Source organism: Acinonyx jubatus, chromosome B3, assembly GCF_027475565.1.
Source record: "Acinonyx jubatus isolate Ajub_Pintada_27869175 chromosome B3, VMU_Ajub_asm_v1.0, whole genome shotgun sequence".
NCBI lineage: Eukaryota > Metazoa > Chordata > Mammalia > Carnivora > Felidae > Acinonyx > Acinonyx jubatus.
Genome location: NC_069386.1, coordinates 141,221,451 through 141,242,463, shown reverse-complemented (window position 1 = coordinate 141,242,463; position 21,013 = coordinate 141,221,451). Strand labels below are relative to the sequence as shown.

General features: G+C 53.2%; 1 protein-coding gene across 5 annotated transcripts in view; it reads right to left on the bottom strand.

Moving 5' to 3' along the window:
- Positions 1–5,902: 5,902 nt before the first annotated feature.
- The window catches only part of PPP2R5C (protein phosphatase 2 regulatory subunit B'gamma), a 128,203-nt gene continuing 113,092 nt past the window's right edge, over positions 5,903–21,013 (bottom strand). For 4 of the 5 annotated variants that reach the window (XM_027066640.2, XM_027066641.2, XM_015073341.3 and 1 more), the window contains 3 exons: positions 20,588–20,689; positions 19,058–19,130; positions 5,903–8,788 (listed from right to left, as the gene is read on the bottom strand). In XM_027066640.2, coding sequence (XP_026922441.1) covers positions 8,657–8,788; positions 19,058–19,130; positions 20,588–20,689 — 307 coding nt within the window. In that variant the 3' untranslated portion in view covers positions 5,903–8,656. Of the gene's footprint in view, positions 8,789–14,599; positions 14,717–19,057; positions 19,131–20,587; positions 20,690–21,013 lie in introns of all 5 variants that reach the window. The other variant, XM_015073342.3, reaches the window with a different exon arrangement.

Sequence of the window (21,013 nt, the reverse complement as noted above, 5' to 3'; positions counted from 1 at the left end):
CGCGGGCGGTGGGCGACAGGCGACAGCCGTGTTCGGACTCCTACAGCTCCGGGTGAGGCTTCCGTAGCTTTGCCACTCGCTGACGACAGGTGCACGCACGAGCTCGGCGAGCCACCTGTGCCTCCGAGTTTCCAGCCGCCGGCTGCCTCCCAGCCTCGGTGCGAAGATCCACGGAGGCGATAACACGCGTCAGTGCCGCGCACGGTGCCCGGCAGGCCACGTCTTCAGGACCAGGAAGCCTCGGTGTTCTTGCCTGGCCACCGCGTCTCTCCCGTTGCTGCTGCGGCCCAGCCCCCTAGCCCCTCGGCGCGTAGGGCGCTCGGGGCCTCGCCGGGTCTTGGCAACACTCCGCGCGCGTGTCCAGACGCCCGGGTCCTGGCGGCGGTGGGGGGTTCCGCGCCTCGGAGCCGCTGGTCGTTCCGCGCGCGCGTGACCCCCCGCCCCCAGCTCACATCCCACCTGGGGGACTCAAGTGTCACATGCCACCTCTGATCTTATCAACCCCCTGTAGTGAATTCTTTTCTTCTTTTTAGTGTTTATTTATTATTGACAGAGAGAGAGAGTGAGCAGGGGAGGGGTGGAGAGAGAGAGAGGGAGACACAGAATCCCAAGCAGACTCCAGGCTTCCAGCCGTGGGCCCAGAGCCCGACGCGGGGCTCGAACTCACGGACCTCGAGATCATGACCTGAGCCGAAGTCGGCCGCTCAACCGGCTGAGCCACCCAGGCGCCCCCAAACAGGAAACATTTTCTAATCAGGAAGTACCTGAACTTTTACTTCACAAAGTAAAAACGATTCCCAAAGAGGCTCACCACCTATCTCAAACAAGTCTTTTGATTATGCGTTTCCTAGAGACATTGGAAAAAAAATCCACAGGCTGGAAACGATGCAGTGACAGGCAGCATAACGGACTGCATAAATACACAACTCAGAAACCCTTAAATACGTCCTGCCCGCTGCGTTCCAGCACTCTCCAGTCAAAGGCTTTCCTTTCTCCGAGTCCACTTTATTTCCTGTAAAACAAGGGCTTTGACGTAGACCAGGATTCCTAGAATTCTGGATTTCATGGGTCAGGAGGCCGATCAGTATTGTCATATTACTAAAACTACCTGGGGGGGGGGGGGACACAGTACTGCCAACTGTTTTCGAGTGCGGAATTATAAAAGGAACTGCTATCCCCATTTGCCATTTCACGAAGCTGTATTTTAGTGCCAAAAGTGGAGGGAGGGCGTGTCGGCTGAAGAACAGGGCGTGAATGCAATCCATTTTCCAGGGAACCGGCTCCCTTGGCCGTTTCTCATACCTCGGTGAGGACGCAGAAGCGCCTTCTCACACCCAGGACTAGTGTGCAGGCCAGTGGTGGGGACCCGTGCCTGTCAACAGAGATGAGACTGGGCCCAGGGTCACTTAGGCGGAGATTCAGGGTCTCACCCCGGTACCACGTGGGCACGAGCCTGGGGCCGGGAGTTGGGCGATGTGGGTCCTGGACAGACTGTTCGACGCTCGCCCGAGTCTCTGACGTCCTGGGTCTCCCCACGGATGAGGCTCTGGCTCTGAGACGAAGCCATGCCGATCTCCAGGCTGGAGAAAACGCTGGTGAGAGCGGACGTGAGTTACCGTTTTGACGACTTTTTAGTTTGGACAGGGGGCCTACAGTGTTCATTATGCAGTGAATGAATGAATGAGTGAATGAGGTTTCTCTTGCCTGAGATTCCTGCACTCTGGGGACGTTGCCGGGGCCCTCTCGTCGCTAGGTACAGTGGAGAGATGCGTGTGTGTTGGGAGGTATGTTTCCCACGTTTACTTAACGTTGACACTGAAATCAGGCCACCTCTTAGCCATTCCACGGTATTGAGCGCCGCCCTCCCAGCGTCGTTGGGAGCGGCCCAGACGTTTTGGGGTCTGTTTCCTTCTGTCGTCAGGCTGGCGGTCTGCTCGCTGGAGTCCTCTGCCTTCTCAAACGGGTTAACTGGACAGCAGGTCTCGTGACGGAGCCAGCGGGCCCCTCCCGTGGCCGTCTGCACGTCTGTGCCGTGGGAAGGGCTGAGTCAGGGGCCCTGCAGGTCGGGCTCCCGCCGGTGCCCTTGCGCGCCGTGGCCTCGGCTGGCGAATGAACCCGCCTCGTCTGCAAGGACCTCCGTGCGGTGAGGGGCTCACGGTGCCCAAGGAGAGGTTTGGCCTCTGCTCCCTAAGCCCCGCCTGGGGAGTGTCTGTCGCCCTGGGGGCCTTGGGCCATGCTGGCTGGTCCACGCTAACAGCGCAATGGGGGCGTGGCTTGCGGGCTGCACCTCTGGGGGCGCTGGGCACAAAGGTCAGCCACGTCAACGAGTCACCCCCGTGCAACAGCGGGGCACCTAAGTGAGCTCAGGTCACGATCTCACGGTTTGTGGGTTCGAGCCCTGCGTCGGGCTCTCTGCTGACAGCTCAGAGCCTGGAGCCTGCTTCGGATTCTGTGCCTCCCTCTCTCTTTGCCCCTCCCCCACTCATGCTCTCTCTCTTCTCTCAAAACGCGTAGACCTAAGGGAAAAAAAAAAAACCCAACAGTCTGGATATCGAGGCTCCCTGGTTCGCACCACGTAGGCAGTGCCGCTGCGGGGAGCGACCTCGGGGGAAGGACACCCGAGCTCTGAGCCTGGCCTCTCCCACTACGGCCCCGCCCTACGCAGCTTTGCCTGTTGCTGATTTTAACCTGTGTCCCCCACTGTCCCCAGTGTGACCGCAGCCCTTCCCCCCAAAGTTCCTCAGCCCGCCGGGCAGGTCGACACCCGCCGGCTCCCACGCTCTTCTCGTGGCGTCAGGCCACGTGGCGGGCTTCTTGCCCTGGTCTTCTTGAAACTCACGAGGATACAGCCCCGGAAGCAGCAGCCTCCGGCGTTCCTAGAGGAAACTGCCACCACACGGTCCTCTGCATTCTGGCAACATCGAACGAAAGAAAACGACTCAGCGAGTAGTAAGGCTTATTATCCACATTGCTCCCTTTTCAGCTCAAGAGCAGCCAGCGAACGTGGCCTTGGGGGTCGGCCTGGATCGTGAGGGCTCAGCGCTGCCCCACACTCTGGTTTTTCAGGAGATGGCCCCGCTCTGGTCTCCAGCCTCAGGCAGTGCGCTCACTCTGGGCTGACTTACCCATCAGGGAACCCATTTTCAGCAAGGTCTCAATACGGCCTCATTACGTGGGTGCTGAACAGCTTCCTCAATGCTCTGCTCATCTACCTGGTGTTAGGAGTGGAACCTGGGGCTCCAGAAGGAAACCCCAAGGAAAGGGGCAGGGGACTAACCCCTTGCCATCACCGGTTACAAGGGGCCCTGAAATTTACAACGAGTTTGAGGCAGATTTCTAGAAGATGCGTTTTGGAGGCAGAGGTGAAGAGTCTGCCAAAGTGACGGCACCTGCCGGAGACGGACAGGTAACCTTAGGCTGACCTCTCAGTGTTACCGTGTATTCCCAATGCCCGCTCGAATTCATATCCTGATTCTGCACAGAGCTGGCGGGAGCACGCTGGGGTGTGTGTGCGCGTGAGACAGGAAGAGCCCGAGTGCCTCTATTAGACGCCGCTGGGACACAGACCCGCTGGGGAAAAGCGATTCCCTGTACGTGTCTGATTCCCGGGGCCGGTGGGGGGCTTCCCGCAGCTGAGACGCCCACCACCCCGCGGCTGTTCCTCCTCCTGCACCGCTGAGTGTTCACAAAGTGTTTCTTATTGGCTGTTCTTAGTTCAGGAATCCAGGAGATTTTCTTTGGGGTAACTAAACGAGGAGGCCGGCATTCACGAGAAACTTCATTTCGCAGCACCGTATGTAAGTCAGGTCGTTGGTGCACCTGGAACGGACACTGGGCTGCATGTCAATTACATGTCAATAAAACTGGAGAAAGACAGATGGGTCAGAAACCTGCTGTGATCGATTAGTCATCAGTTATATACGTCGTCCTGTAAAATAAACCACAAAGCTGAGTTCGGCTCCAGCTTGTATTTATGGAACTGTCTCTAAAAGCCCCACAGGGGTAAACTAAGCCACGTGTACCCCGAACTGGGGGTGATCAGAAGACGGGCGCCTGGGTGGCTCAGTTGGTTAAGCGTCCGACCCCTGGTTTTGGCTCAGATCATGATCTCACTCACGGTCATGAGATCAAGCCCAGCGTCGGGCTCCATGCTGAGCGTAGGACTCTTTCTCTTCCTCTCTCTGCCCCTCCCCTGCTTACACACACTCTCAAAAAAAAAAAAAAAAAAATTCTTTCCTCCACTACTGAAAAGTGCTGTGGAATTTACAGAAAACTTCTGTAAAAAGCAGAAAGACGCAAGAGTGAGCCAGAGTGGGGAAACGCTCAGCTATGAAGAGTCTGGAGAGCAACTCTCCCCCTTCGATTTCCTTCCCTAAGAGAGTTAATCTTAGTGGATTTCAAACTTTTTGATAGTGGAATCCATTCTCCACCCCCCCCCCCCCCGCCAATGAAATCTTACGTAAAACGACAAATATTAAAGAGCTGATGTTTTGATAGATTTACGGGTTCATATAGTAACATCATAAAGTTGATGAGGACAGAAGCTAATGAGTTGGGGGGAGGGACCCCGAAGGGCTGACAGTTGGTATGACACGTTTGAGTTTTAAGTAGTTCAAATATTGCAAACTTTAGATCTATGTAAAAACAGTGGCCTCTGGAGTGTGTATGTGAAGGGGCCATCGGGCTGGATGGTTTCCGGGTCCCTCCAGTTCCAGAAGGTGAAGTCACAGTCAGGCAGTGGCCCTCTTGTGTTCACCTGTAGGACTCAGGCGTTCCTCAGGGGAGGCGACGGACCCCGGGGCCACACTGCGTGGGCTGGAACCTAGCTCCACTGAGTACTCCTGTGACCTTGGGCAGGTGATCTGACCTCTGCGAGCCCGTGTCCTCACCGGTCAGCGAGGATGAACACGGGCAGAAGATACTTTGCCGGGTCATGAGAAGTAAGTAAAGGAACACAGCGTCGGGCAGCCCCCGACAGCACGAAGGTTCCGGTTCTCGGGGACGGAGACACAGCCGGGGCCCCTGCTGGCGTGCGAGAAGGGCGGCACGAAGCTGGACTCGGACCAGGGCAAAGCATCCATTTACTGGGTTCTCCCAGGGGCTCCTGCGCCCCAGGGTGCTACCCTTGGCTTCCCCCGGTCCACCACCTGGTCCCAGGGCCCAGCGAGCTCCTTGCTGCGCCACGTTTAAGGTGTCCTCTGACCAGCGTACCCGCCCGGGGTGAAGTGGCGTACGCGCGATTCCCCAAACTTCCCCATGGAGTTACCATGTGCAAGGGCCATGCGCCGCGGGGGGCTGGGCCCCTCCAATACACCCCCGGGCCCAGGGCGACACCTCCTGGGCTTTTACTGGTGAGGGTGTCACAAGACTTGGGACAGAGAGAGGGAACTAGTGAGCCCCACCCGCCAGCTGGAATGTCACCAAGCACAGCCAAGGGCATGGGTGGTTCGTGGCAACGACTTGAGGAAGTGACTCGACTCTGCATCTTTGGTTGACTTTTCATCAACAGCATTGGTGGGATCGGTGAAGATCCCCGTGAAGAAGGGGGGGGACCCCAAATTCAGATTCTCAGCGATTCTGTTTGCAAGACATTAATTTCTTTTTTCCAGAATCCTTTTAAACATCACGATTCGGGCTCGAATGATTCCATTTCTAGAAACCGTGTTCTGACTCACACGTGCCTACTCAGGAGAGGAGAGGAGAGCAGGGAAGTGAAGGACGAGCCCACGGGACGAGCCCAGGAGGGCCCAGCACACGCCCGGCTGCAGTGAGGGACTCCGTCCACACTGCCCATCCCCCCGCCGGTGTCCCAGGCATGGCTGCCTAGGCCGGAGGGAAACTCGACAGTGACCAGGACCGGCTGGCCCGACACCGTGGCTGAATTTAGTTTCATGATGAGCAGTAAAATTCACACGTTCTTTATTTAGTCCATATAATACACCATTTTTAGAGTTTTTTAAAATTAGATAAAAGAGCATATTAAATGGCGAGTGTATGAAGTTTCCTCTTCATAAACAATGTCGAAACAAAAAGTTCTGGATTACAAAATGTTAAAAAATATGTAGGTACTTAACATTTCACTAAAGCGTGAAGTTACAGATATCTTCTAAAGAAAAATAATTGTGCCACTTACCTATTTTTGCTGTTTCTATGAACTTTTTTTTATTCTGTACATAGGACATTTTGTACAAAATATGAAGTCTACATTTTTATTACTTATTACCATAAAACAAAGATACAATGTATGTACAATATTAAAAGGAAGCCATACTAAAGCCACACTAAAAAGACACTTGGAATCGTGACGTTTCTGATGTACAGATACAGTCTGGAAACAGTGAAGATGCCGAATGCAGGCCTTTATGAAGAAAAACAGTCACCGGTTTGTTCTCAATGTCGTACTTTTGAAATCAGTTTGGTGCAGGATAAACGGTGTAGCTATATAATATAATAAATGGTGTATCTTATATAAGTCGAACAATTAGCACAGGGAATCTGAGTACTAACTAGGAAAACTTTAATAGGCCAAAATATGAAATAATACTCTCGTCAAAGAAAATTAGTTTCTCTCAAAACTTTTTTTTCCCCCCCTTTTTGGTGAATGTTGGTCTTCAATAAAGAGCAGAGATTAAAAGCTCGACAGAAAAGGTGTTTTTACAGGCTGAGCTTTATACAGTCACCCAGACAAGGATATTCCGCTTTTTACCGAGGGCAGAGGGGGGGGGCCTTCCCAGGACCCTCTCTCCCGACACATACTGAACATCCAAAATCAAGGATATCGGAGGGTCTATCAGCTAAAGACGGAAGTTCAAACAATGGTATATCAAAATACATAAGACGCTGCTTTATACAATAAAAAGCACCCTTTTTCCCTCAAAAGGAGAAGGCATCTAAACTTTTTGTTTTTGAAGGATACATTTCATAATGGTACAATTGATAGGTACTTGTCAAGTTTCTCAGGAAGCATTTCTTCTCCCAAGGTGGCCCTTCCTGCTTCCAGCTGGGGCAGTTTTTTTCAGTGAGCCCTTGCTCCGAACACGGGGCCCACCCCGCCACCCCCCTCTGCAACCTTCCTCCGGGACACGGGGACACAGACGTTGCGGACGGAGGGACGGAGGCGACCCCGGGAGCAGCAGGCGTCACAGCTGCCCGGGGCCCATGTCCGCTTCCCACAACGTGTCAGCGGACACCCACGACCTCGAGTCAGAACAGACAGCCTGAGAGAAGCCACATCTTATCTTCTGTGCATCAGCGACATTTAACACGGACTTGTATCATCTTATGCCACAGACCAAGGAAACTGAACCACTTGCTCGGGATAGCAGTACACATCTCAAATAGCTTTCAAGCAGGATAAGGAAGTCAAAATACTGGCCACCCTGAGAGAAATACGGAGCAGACGCACCCCGGGTGAAGGGTTTTTCTCCTCGTGCGGCTCCATTCAAACAGAAAGCTCAGAACATGCAGGGAAATCTGTGGATCTATAGCAGCATTTGAAGACCCATGGAAACTCAGACAGTGTCTTTTCCTGATGAGGTGTTTATACCGCGTGCTCTGGTCGGCTGGGAGGGACTCACCGCAGCCCTGGCGGCTGCCCGTCCGAGCCCTTGGGCCCGCGTCCGGCACCCAGCGGATGTCAGGGCAGCGCCCGGCACGGACGGTGGCGTTTGGTGGCATTTTTGTTACTTTATGCCCAGAGGCGGGGGCCGGACTGGCCGAGCTCGAGAGGGTCTCGTTCTAACTTTCTACAAAATGTATCGTATCAATTCTTAGAGATGAGAATTTTATTCATTCAAGAGCCTGGTTAAAGGGCAACCGTGTGTCAGTAGAGACAAAAAAATGCAAAGAAAAAAGAAAAAAGGGGACGCATCATTTTAAAATTCCAATTCCGGTCAAGGTGGATGGAGAAAGGCGTTTTCTAAAAACACGTTTCTCCTACGAGCTCACTCGTGGAGTCCCTGGTGCTGGGCCGCGGGCTTGGAAGTATGGCTTTAGCTGTACACGAGAGTAACACGGCACACGGGTCATCAGGCAAAGTAAAGAAACACCTCAGGAAAACACAGTGGCCGAGGATTGTCATGTCACTTTTCCCAGTAAGTTGTGTTAGAATGATGACAGCAAAGGACCACTTCAACGAGATGAAAAGGGAAAAAAAAGAGAGAGAGCAAGGAGAGAAAACGACTGACTACTGGCGCAACAGTCACGTGGAAACAATCGAAGAGGTTGTAGAGTCTTCAAGAATACGCGATGCGTTTCTGTTTCAAGTGTTCCTCTGATCTGAAGCACATCGACACGACCACAGAACCACTTATGGTAAACGATCGCGGATTCCGTCTGGGCCGAACGTGAAGATGTCTAGGGTGCTCGCCTTAGCTCTGATTTGGGGAAGCCGTCTTACGGGGGCCGTGCGGGGGCCGAGACGACGCGCCGGGGACGCGGCTGGTGGCCCTCGGGCTCCACGGACACATCGGGGAAGCCACCATTGTTTGAACTCCTAATCTCGAGCTGAGGCAGAGTGTGTCGCTGCCTACAGAACGGGGTGGAAGAAAAGCTCGGACTCTGAGTGTCACTGATTTGTATGGCACACAAGGGATGTATTTTCTACAGACTCCAGGAGAGAGCAGGTGTCCCCAGCCCGACGCGGTCCTCCGGGGGACTAGCGCCCGTCCTGGGAGACCAGCTGGTCAGCTCTGCAGTGAGCCTCCAAGGCGTTCTTGGTGTGGAGGTCCTGAGGCAGCTCAGACTTGCGGCGCACGAGGGGCCGGTCCTTCTTCAGATCTTTCTGGGCCTGGAATCAAAAATGCAGGGACGTTGGCGACCAACGAGGCCACGCAGGGGTCAGAGGGCAGCCGTGGGCCGGGAGCCCAGCACGCACGCTCCAGGGCTGCCCTGAGAACTCTGCGGCGCGGGCCTCACCCCCCACGGCCTGGGCCGTTGGAGACGACCTAACCACCAGGGTGATGGGCTGGCAATCCGGTCTAAAAAGTGTGGCTCTGCACCCAGCACTCCACACCCCTGTCTTGCAAATCCACTGGTTTCAGCAAATCTCATTGCTATCAAAACCCTCCTACTTCATCAAAGAGGACGAAAGGCATTTTTATGCCGATGCCCGCTACCGAAGCCGTTCAGAAAGTGGAAATTTCCTTTGGAGGTGGATAAAACGAATGGAAGGGAAACACATTAACGCTGGATTTGGAGTCGAGCAAAGGTCTCAAACTTCTGTCAAATTTGGAAAAAGGTCTTCAAGGGAAGAGGTGCTAAATGGGTCGCTTGTGGGGACAAGCCCTCTAGGACTTAGAAAAACAGTATTTTAATTATTCACGTAAAATTTCCCAATATTAAGAATCAGAAATAAAAGACCCCCTTCTCCACCTCGTCCTCTTCCTCAAGTTCAGTTTTTAGGTTTTACTTAATCGTATTTATTTATTTCTTTTAACGCTTATTTATTTTTGAAAGAGAGAGACAGAGCATGAGCGGGGGAGCAGCAGAGAGAGAGGGAGACACAGAATCCGAAGCAGGCTCCCGGCTCCGAGCTGTCAGCCCAGAGCCCGACGCGGGGCTCGAACCTATGAACCATGAGATTATGACCTGAGCCAAAGTCGGAGGCTTAACTGACTGAGCCCCCCAGGCGCCCCTTCACTTAAACATTTTTAAAAAAAGATTCCTGTTTTTCCACGAGGCTTTAGAGCATCGTGAATCTGCAAAGAAAGCGGGGTGGGGGGCCTGATCTGGGCAGTTTGCACCAAAAGCGCCCACATTTCCATGAATAACAATTCCACAAATCACTCAGTTTTGAGGCAGAGCTACCGCATTAATGCCAGTACTTCTGAAACGAAACGAGCCATCTAAGTCATCTCAACGCCATATATCCACCAGAAGACTGCCAATTAGTTGCACACTTGAACCAGAACCAAGCCTTTCTGCTTCGCGTCTCCATCAAAAAGAAGACAGAGTTTAAAGAGAACACATTCTCTTTGCGGTAGAGAACTAACGCCTTATCGGAGAAAATTCGAGGGAAGTCAGTCGTCTGACAAGAAGGACATAACCACAGCCTCTCACAGTTCCTGGATGTGTACCCTCAGCAGACAGAAAGCAGACTTTTCCTGGCTTTTTTTTTTTTAAATTTTTTTTTCAACGTTTTTTATTTATTTTTGGGACAGAGAGAGACAGAGCATGAACGGGGGAGGGGCAGAGAGAGAGGGAGACACAGAATCGGAAACAGGCTCCAGGCTCCAAGCCATCAGCCCAGAGCCCGACGCGGGGCTCGAACTCATGGACCGCGAGATCGTGACCTGGCTGAAGTCGGTCGCTTAACCGACTGCGCCACCCAGGCTCCCCCTTTTCCTGGCTTTTGAGAACAATTCCAGAGCCTGCAGAAAAGTCATACGTGAAAAGTTCCCATCTTTTGCAGAGCTAACATTTCCTGGGGAGATTTTCTGCAAATGTATCTACGGAAACGGCAACAACGTCAGGGTTTGGAAGGAACGTTGTGCGACATGTTAGGAATATTTCTAGAAATGTTACTTGGAAATTAACACTCGGTGAAGGTGAAGGTGGGGATTTTGAGTTTCCCCCCTGAAAACTAGCCAGAGATGGTTTCTGGAGAGCCGCCCGCGTCAGGAGGCCGTGAGGGCACGCGCCCCGAGGACTGTCAGTCACGGTGCCGACGCACGTTTGCTTTTGGCCCACAAGACGCTCAAGAGGGAAAATTCTACCCTGGATTTTGTGTCCCTTCCACGTGCAGCTGTAAAATAAAGCCTAAGCGAGGCCAAACGAAACCAACACTTTGACGTCCTGGAAATATTTGATCACTGCCGACACAGGCCTTCATTCCAGAGAAGCAACTTTTCGACAGAAAAAGCCAACAGTGAAAACCTCGGAACTGGAACCAGTGCAGGCAAGCGGAGAGAACAAACATGAGCCCCGAGCACCCGAAGGGTCGGCAAGGGTGCCGGGCCCGTCTGGGCCTTTCTGCGTGGGCATCTTAGCCTGGCGGGTAGGGCAGAGTGTGATTTTCACGAACCACGAGAGGGAAAAGACCAGAAGCACGGCAGGCAGGGAAGGAGGAGGGAGCACAAGCAGAGCGGATGGAGGGGTGGGGGGCGGGGGGGAGAGCAAGGAAGGGCTGGAGGCCGGGCCTCTGTCGGCTGCGCGTCCGCAGGTCTGAAAGGCCAAGTTCATACAGTTAAGTGGTAGCAGAAGAGCAGGCCTCGTGGACACATGACGGTGCGCGTTTTTACTACACCACTGAGGACACAACCAGTCAGGGCTTCTCGAGGGACCCCCTCGGTCCTTCCCACCACAAGCTGGAACGACAGGGGGAAGCGGGAAAATACTTCATGTCCAACGTTAGTTTGTCAGGGCTTCGCCCGAGGACACGAGCCTTAAACACACTCTACGTGTTAAGTTGTACCTTCGCTTCCCACCTTTCGTCTGTCTACACCTTCTTTATTTCCATGGTTGACACTGCTTTTCTCCCAACTGACTGTTAACAATGAGAATTGTAAACATTTTAAACATCTCTGGTAGAAATGTCATAAACACGCAGTTTACTATTTTTCTTCGGATGTTCTATGTAGGGTTATACAAGTTTCTCAAAAACAAAACAAATCATGGTTCTCACAGGTCAACATATAATTTGAATTTCTCTAGAAAATTCCAACCAACCACCGCCGCCCCTCCCGGAGGATTTCCTCCCCTCCCCTGGTACAGTTCTGCCCTCCACCTCCTATGCCTCCCGTTCTGGCTGACGTTCAAATCGTTTTAAGTAAGTGTGGACTTATTTTGCAAAAAATAAAATTAGCCAAAAACAAAATTAGAAGTGCACTGAAAATATTCAAATTTTAATTTTTAGCTGTTATTCGCTCTCCAAATTGTGCACATAACTTTCCTGCATCTAGGTATCTTCTCCTTGCTTTAACAGCAGAGTTCTTGAGAGTTTCAGGAATATGACTCCAACATTTTTCAAATTCGTAAGAGTCTATCGTATCAAATATTATACCTAAGAGCCTGCACTATAAGTATATTCATCTAGATAGTTTGAGATTGGGGGAGGGGTGGATTCCACTGAACTGCTGAAATCGATAAGAAGTCTTCAAATTGGGTGGTATTAATCTTCCAGTTTTATTCTTTTTCAAAGTTGTTTTGGCTATTCTGGGTCCTCTGTGTTTCCGTATGAATTTTGGAATCCGCATGTCATTAAAAAAAAACAAAACGTGTGCTGGGAGTCTGACTGAGATCACGTTAATTTGGGGAGAAGTGGTATTTTAATGGCATCCAGTCTTCTGACCCAGGAACGTGATCATAGAAATCTAAGAGGCAGGAGCGGGCAAATAATTTTTGTAGAACTGTCGAATACATAGAAAAACTTATTTCATCTCATTTCAAGAGTCATGATACAAGAGTTCTCTAGGAAACTCAGCACTAAGTGGGTAGGTGATTTGACAGCGATCCCTTCACGTTATGTGGAAGGTGCTCCCCTGGGAAGGAGCTGTGCCCTGTGCTAAGGAAAGGGGGGTGCGTCCACCATGTGGAAGGTGTTCTCGGGACTGGCAGGCCCACAAATACTAGGGTCAACTCTAAGAGGCAGTTTTTCACTCAACATTAGAATGCTCTTTTGGTTTGCATTCTTGAACAAATACTTGATCCCTTAGAGTCACCGTAAATCATAAATAGGACCATAACGTACACCTCCATTACATTCTGGACACAGGTCATTCTCTCCCTGGACCAAAGGGTGTACCAAAAAAACAAAAACAAAAACAAAAACAAAAACCCTCCAAAACAGAAAACTGAACAAACCCAAAAGCCTCCAAAGCCAAACTATTTAATGCACAATTTCCTTTCGGCCAATTTCCTTTCCAACTCCGCATGGTCTACGCGACTTAAAAACGAATGTGGTCACAAATTCTTGGGCAACGTCCTGGTAGGAGGGACACTGATCTGATTTTCTCTGGGTCTGCAAGTGATGGGCAAGCTCTCACGGCTTTAGCATACTGTGAGCCGTAAAACCAAAACGGTAGTTTAAAAAATGACCCTGTCCCGGTTAAAAAAAAAAAAAAAAATGAAGCAGGAAAATTAACACCCCCAGAGCCAGTACAGAGAAAAATATAATTTTTTTCTTCACTTTGTTCATTGCTGAGAATATTAATTGTAAGGAAATTATGGAATCTACCTGGATTACATTTACTAGGAGTGTTCTGCGTTTCTCCTCTGTATTTTCAGGGTTTGATCTTCAGCGAAGGCTAGGGGCTGGCTGGGCAGGAAGCGGCATGGACTTGGTCAGTGGGGTCGCCCTCTTTGGGCAGCTCTATGAGAAAAGGAGTCTGGACCAGTGCTGCCCAATGGAAAACTAACGTGTTCCAAGTATGGAACTCCAAGTTTTCTAGTAGCCACATTAAAAAAGTAAAGGGCAATAGATGAAATTAATTTTTAAAGTATTTTTTATTCGGCCCGACATACCCCAAATGCTATTATCATCGCAACAACGGAAAATTACGAATGAGCGGTTTTTGCGTTCTTTTCTTCATACCGAGCCTGGGAGCTCCTGTGCTGTCGGCTGACAGCACAACAGCTCGGCGCAGGTGGCCACGCTTCGAGGGCTCGGCAGCCCCGTGCAGCCTGGTCGGCGGAGGTCCCGTGCTCTTGCTAACGCCTGACCCCATCCGAGCAGGTGGGGAGTGGAATCTTACTAGCACCCTCTCTGCTTCAGTGGGTTCCAAGCACTGACGACGCTGCATCCACCTCTATCTGGTGCACAACACGGTCTGGCCCGCGTGACCTTTCAGGCTTCGGCATCGTAGTGCTGGGTGTCACCAGGACTTGTGGAGCTGGCCCCCGGGGATTCAAGTTGCAGAGTCAGCGAGGCCCACGCGCCCCCCGCGCCCCGATCCAGGCAGGACTGTGCTGGGTCCCAGGAAGTGAAGACAGGTAGGCACGTTCAGAGAAACTCAGCAGGCGACAGGCTCCTCACGCAGGCAGGGACTTGGCACATGACCCTCTTCGGAGCCCACACGGTACATCTTCCCGGTTTAGTAAGAAACGTCTGTCTCTGGATCGGTGGTGATCTGAACACGTATTTATTTCTACCACCGTGGAAACAAACCACCTGAGCACAGGCCTGGCGTGAGGTGGTCCTGACAACGATCCTGGCCTGCAGGCGTCCCTGGCTCCTGAGCGGCCCCGAGAGGCAGTGCGAAGGGGAGGAGAATGAGGCTCTCTGCCCAGTGTCCTGGGGCCGTGGGGGCGTGGCAGGGGACGCCCTGGCGCCACAGCACGTGGGACGGTGCAGAGGGAAGAGCGTGGAAAGACACCACTGCCAAAGGTCTGATTTTCGCCCAGGTTGACATCTGAAGGACAGTTAAGGGCTGAGATCATTACTGTTAACATAAACGAGGCAAATAATCAAAACTCTCAAAGATTCCGCCCAGCACTTTGGTCGTTAGGACGTATGGAGCAGCGACTGTCTCTGAGCTTCCCGACACGGAGTCTCTGGCTGGGCTCACACCGAAGGCGCTGGCCTGGATCCCGTCACCTCCTACAAGTGTTTCTTAAACAAACTAGCGCGGGCGCACCCCAGCTCAGCTCTGCGCGCTGTTACCTGGCGGGCCTGTCCACTCACTGTCTCTCTCAGCGTCTGCACATCTTCAGACAGAGGCCTGTCCGTCCCCATTGCCACCGGCAGGCTCACGGTGTTCGCTTCACCACACACCGCATGCTGCAACGCAAAGCTGGGAGCCCCTCTCTGTTCGCGCTCAGGCTCCGGACGCCAAGGGCCTCATCCTGGCGGGGGGCACGTCTCCCCGCCGGCGCCCTCCCCGGGGTCCCCCTCCGGCCCGCACCTGCGGGGCCTCACAAACCAGAGCCCTTTCATTCTCCTCGGCCTGCGGGGCACTGGGCAAGGAGCACGACGCAGGCTGCAGCCTCCCTTCCAGAGCCTTCCCTGGTCCCCGGGCGGGAGTCCACGTGCCCGCCTGGACCGCTCTGTGCCGACAGCCCCCGCTCACCACCCCGGCTGCACGCACCTGCCGGCCTCACCCCTTCACCCCACGCTCTAACTCACTGGAACCGCCTTATCAGCCCCACCCCTGTGTCCACACCCTTGGCATCTCTGCTCTCTAGCCGGAACTCCGCCAGCCGGCTGGGACGGCTGGGTTGCATGCTGCGAACCCGGGGCCGGGCACGGAGGCAAGGGCTGGTGTGCCTTCGGGTCCGGGGGGCCCTGGGACCCACCGTCCTTGGGCTCTGGGAGCCGCAGACGCGTTTCTGGCCAGGGGCGTCTCTGTCTCTGAGTAGGACGCGGGGTAAGGTCACGGCAGAGGGCTACAGTGATGGTGACACTGAGCTACGTGTCCCCTTTGTCTGTGAGGGGGAGGGCAGGGGAGGAAGACACGGGGGTGGGGGAGCCGCGAGCAGGTGCCCCGCAAGCCCGTCACGCTTGGCAACGAACAAGTCGCTGGGCTGATGGGAGGGACTGAGGGAGCTGCCCGTGCCCCCACTCCCTCCCCACGGCCCCTCCAATGGTACCACAGACGCTGGGGCTGGGGGAGCTCTTGGCTGCTAAGCCAGTCATCGGGTTTTACCCTCCCGGCCTCTCCGGACACGACGGGCCCAACGGATGGAACACAACCGCCCCGAGACTGCTCCGGTTCCCCTCCTGCCTCCCTGCCCCTCCCGATGGCTCCCCGCTCCCTGGGGGTCTCCCTGCCTGGCCTCTGTTCACAGCGCTGTTGGGCCCTCAGACACGGCCCTCCGCCCCACCATTCCTGTCAACCCGGCCGGGGCCACATACTTCTAGAGAGCCCCCAGGGCGGGCCCCTCCCAGTACACCATCCTCCTGGCTGCCACAAAGAACTTTCTGGAATGCAAGTCTGACGACACCACTTCTCTCCTTAAGACACTAACACCTGCATCCATTTTGGGGATAAAATCGACATTTGTTCCGTCTCCAGCTTCGTCCCTCGTCCAGACCAACCCAGCCCCTCCTCCATAGCCAACAGTCCCCCTGTGCCGAACAACTTGGATTCCTGACTCTGCTCTCTCTGCCTCGAGGACCTTCCCCCAAATTCAGACTGGGGAGGTCCCCTTTGAGACTTCCCCTCCAAGGAGCTCAGCCCTCCTGCTGGGGACACCTCGGCCGTGGCCGTGCCACCGCCACAGGGTGTCTTTACGCGTCCCCGTCAGAGGCAGGAAGCAGACCTCCTGGCTTCCTCTCCAGCATCTCATGGGTTATAATCTCACCATCTGAAATGAATTCTCTTTGCTTCCATCTGGCTCCCCTCACAGATCCTAAGCTCCTTGAAGCTGTGTCCTGTTCTCGTCTTGGTATCTGGGGAATGTCCCGTGACTCAGGACACCCGGCCGGTGCCCATCTGCCAAGTGCAGTGGCTGCCTGGGCACAGCACCTCAGGGGCTCAGAGCAGCACGAGGAACCACGACTCTCATGAGGCACAGGGGTTGCTTTTTAACCAGCATTTCAGCTTCTGGCTGCTCTGAGGGAAAAGCGGGGCGCACTCCGTGTGGGCGTGGGAGAGCCGTGTGGGGCCCCTAGTCCTCTCTGGAGCTCAGGGCAAAGAGAGGTGGGAACAAGAATGCCACAGACTGGTCTCAGCAACAAAAGTGCCACACAGCGGCCACCGCAGGAGAGGCTTCTTACGAGGAGTAAAAACCTCGGCTGAGGCTGGGGCCGCGGCAGGGTGAAGGAACACACACGTCGCCCCGAGGGGCCCGTCTCTCAGAGGGAAGCAGGTGGCACCCGGTTTCACACGAGTGCCTGTCTTCCTTGCACACGAATCCCGCCAAAGTCAGGCAGAAATAAGCAGTCACCTGTGACTTGGCCTCTTTGGCGGAGTCGGAAAACACATTTACGTTAGAAATCCTCAGTATTTCGTGACTTAAAAAACACCTAAATGATGCGGGACATTAAGACCCCCCCCCCAAAGGAGCCGCCGTAGACCCCCCAGCCCAGGACAGATGGGGAGACCTCCAGATACAGGTCAGGGAGCAGACAGTGCCCTGCTGGGGATGCGCCCTAAAAATAAGCTATCAAATCGGTTCCTCAAAAAGGCAGATTTGAGATGCAGAGCCAAAGCCTGAAAGACCCGACTGCTTCCATGGCGGAAACGGGAAGCAGGATGTTTCGTCCACTGGGTTATTACCTTTTGTCGTTGCTGTTGCAGACAGCGAGCAGAGACTAGGATTTAGACAAGACGCCCTCCCTCTCAAGTGAGAATCAAGTCCCGAGGCCCCGCTTTTCAGCTCTGAGACATTAGCTCGGGAAGCGTATTCCTTCTGGAGACGCTGCATCGGGGACTGCTGCATGCAGACAGGACTCGCGGGGCTCGGGTCACACACGGTTTCAACGGGGAGATGGTCAACACAGCGCCCAGAACGCCACATTCCCCGCAGGTGCAGCCCAGGGCGCTTACAGCGTCGCCTGCCTGGGACACAGCAGAGAGCGGCCCAGAGGAGGAAACGTGTCACGTAAGAAAACTCAGGAGAAGCTCAGGAAAAGGGAAATGAGAGCAACTTCTGTTTCGGAAGGCACACCTGTGACAGCACAGCAGCGAAACGAGGCCACGTTTGTTACACAGCCAACCCGCTCTTTCGTTTGTAATGTGAAAGCTTGATGCGGTTTCCCATGAGGTTATTTCTATGTTCCAGGCGACACAGCTAAAAATCAGCCTTTCTGGTTGGTTTCGGGTGTGGGTTTTGGGCGCGTGTGTGGTGGGGTGTCTGGCGATCCTGACCGGGACGCCCGGCTGGCTGCCCTTTGCACGGGGCCGTCAGACAGGGCCCCTCCACCTCCACCTGCCCCGGATCTGGGCTTTCACGGTGTTGTGGCACAAACGTCAGTATTCCGGCCTCACGTTCAACATCCCTTCTGTTCCAGCAGGTGGACAGAGCAGTTCTGTGGCAGAGCACAGAATCGGTCGTGTTAGGGAAAGGCCGTGGGGGTAGTTCCAGGGCGGAAGAAAGGCCTCACTTAATGTCATTCCGCTTCCCTGGGGTGTAAGTCTCTCGAATGCGGTTTTATCAAAGGGAACACGATTGATACATTACATCAACACACACTTTTAGCTTCGTGATCACGTGCTGTTTTTTATGACATGTCAGAGAGCCACGAATCCTGCACAACCGACTTAGTAAATGATTTACGCCCGCCTCTGGCCCAAGGAAACAGATGGCTTGGAACCTAGCTTCACCTCAAAGAGCCTTTTGGGATTTTGAGGATACCGAGGGGTTCTTGTCAGGTACAAGGTTTTCTGGGAGCCTGAGGACCGCCAGCGGGCTGTTACTGTGGTGGAGAGGCGCACAGACGATCTTCAGGAAAGCGGCCCCGTGGTGACCAGGGGGCCCGCCCGTGAGGCAGTGCTCTAGTCACCCAGACCAGCGTGCGTAACACCAAACACCACACAACCCAGAACCCCCAGCCGCCCTCGGAGCCCCAGGGCGGGCGCCGTGCGGGCCACCGCATCGCCTGCTCCGGGAGACACGCCGCGTGCGCGCACCTGCCCGAGCGCGCTGGAACCTTCTAGCGAGGACGGGAGAGAGGGTTAGTTGCTAACGCGCAGACGTCAGGCAATTTTTAACGATTAAAAGGCTCAGCGTATAGGAACCTAGTTTTAGGAAAAGAGGACACGGCCATCGCACTTCATCGATTTCAAATCTATGTTCCTTTCTTTTGGACTTCGATATTAAAAAGAAAGGGACCTATCGTTTGAGCTACAGCATCTATGACGTTAGTGAGGAGAAAGCAAATCCTAATCTTGGCCCAAAATAGACGTTGTATCCTGGCTTTCTTTTTACCACAGTACATTGGTTAAGATTTAGATCTTATTGAAAAAGCAGAGGAAAAAAAGGTCAATTCTGTGGTAAAAACTTGGTGGGGCAAAATAAGTTACTTGTACAAAAGTTGAGAAGTATTTTTATTGCAGACGTTTCCACATACAAGGTTAGTGAAGCCGACCCCCTCCCTGCCCGTGATGCAGCCACATTCCTAGCTCATAAAAACATTCAAGAGATACCCTAGACGTTTTCACGTTACTCTTTTTAGTACCTGGGGGTTTGCTTTGGCTAGATTTTCTATTTTAACCCACGCTTCTTCTCGTTCTTTCATTTTTAGCTTCTCTCTGAAAAATAGTAAAATGTCATTGGCGTTAGAGAGAGGGATCACATTCAAGAGAGGAAACAATGACAAGGCCAGCAACACAATCACCTGCTTCCCTCTGTCACTTTCTGGTTTCTACTCCACATTCTTCACAGTGGTGATCACAATATAGGTTAACATGGAAAACGAAATGCAAAACACAAGCCAGACTTAGGGGAGAAGATTTAACAACTAGATGTGCTAGAATTTTAACACGTTGAGGCACGTGGGTTCTTAGGAAGACTTATACGAGTACATCTCAGGTCTCTGTCCTTCCTGGTTTCGCTGCTTCTCCAGAAGACCTATATAATTTTGAAGAAAAGCTCACAGAGCCATGAAAGGTGAGACCATTCCATAGCGTAAAGGCACCAAGGTTAAGAGCCGATGTCCCAACAAGGGGGGCTTTAAAAAGGGACGGTCTTCAGACCTGGTTCCTGTCAGATTCCCCCACCAGTGAGTCACATGACCTTTGGCGAATCACTTAACCACCTGGACCCAACTTTTTTTTTTTTTTTTTTTAAATCTGGAAAATGTGCTGCAAGATCCTTTTCAGAAAGCTAAGATACTTGCCCTGTGAAGAGCCGGTGGCGCGTCTGAACGCTGTGCTCAGCCGGGGGGGGGGGGGGGCCCAGAAGATGGCCTGTGCACGTGTGCCCATGCGCCTTCCCTGCTCTGCGGACCCTCACCTCACACCCTGCACACACCGTCCTCCTGTGTGTTTTGCTGTCTTCCCTCTCCACACTACCCACGAGGGCACGGTTTTTGTTTCATGCCCTGTTGTGTTGCCGGAACCTAAAACAGGGCCTGGCGTGCAGGTAACCATGTACATACTGTCTACAGAATGAATGCGACGGCTGTTCATAAATATCCTGTAATTTGAACTACACTCGTTCAACGTTTCTCTGTCTTAGCCAGCTTCTAGTGGCAGAGAAGCAAAGAATAAAATCTGCCCAGAGCCCACGCCGGACTCTGACACCCTTCAAGCGTGAGAGTGGGGCCCTGGCTCTGTGAAGGACACGGGCCAGGCTCCAGAAGGGGCCCAATAAAGCTCTGTTGACATAGGCACTTGCTCTCTCGCAGAAATCTGATGGGACAGAATCCAAATTCCTGCCTTGTGAACCTAAAAAATCACTATACCTCACAGCCTTTACGTGTTCCCCGAGAAAAGCAAAAATTCTAAAAGTTAGGTCCGCACACATTTTGCAGAGACAACTGAACTGGCAGCACGGGGCGGGGGTGGGTGGGGGGAAGGGGAACGGGGGACAGAGAAGTTCTCTGCAGATGAGCTAACACGACACGTTTTCATTTGTTTTCCAAGTATGAGAGACTTGACTTTGCTTTAGAGACTTGATGAGCTTTTCCGGACAAACAACGGAAGAGGTCTATTCAGGACCGAGGAAAAAGTCCTCGAGGGAGCAGCTTTGGAAGGGGGCAACTTACTTCAGCTTCTCCGCTTTGAACTGCTGGGTACAGTCATCAAACAGTTTCTGGTTCATCTCCATGAAGAGCTTCAGTGCGTTGTAGATCAGGCCGTGTATTGTCCTGTAAGCAGAACTTCCTGTTCAGGCTTCGAACACGCCACCTGTCCCTCCACCCCTCCCCGCCTCGCCCTGCGTGGCCACAGCCCTCCTCCTCCCCGCTCGGCCCGACGGCTCCCAGGCCTCCCAGCCCGTGCGGCGTCCTGGCTGACGGCGGCCAAAAACCACCTTCCTTGGAAACAGAATAAAAAAATGCTGAAACTTGAAAAAATACAGTTCAGGAGGGTCTAGGTGGCTCCGTCGGTTAAGCGTCCGACTCTTCATCTCGGCTCAGGTCCTGATCTCACCGTGTGTGAGTTTGAGCCCCGTGTCGGGCTCTGTGCTGGCA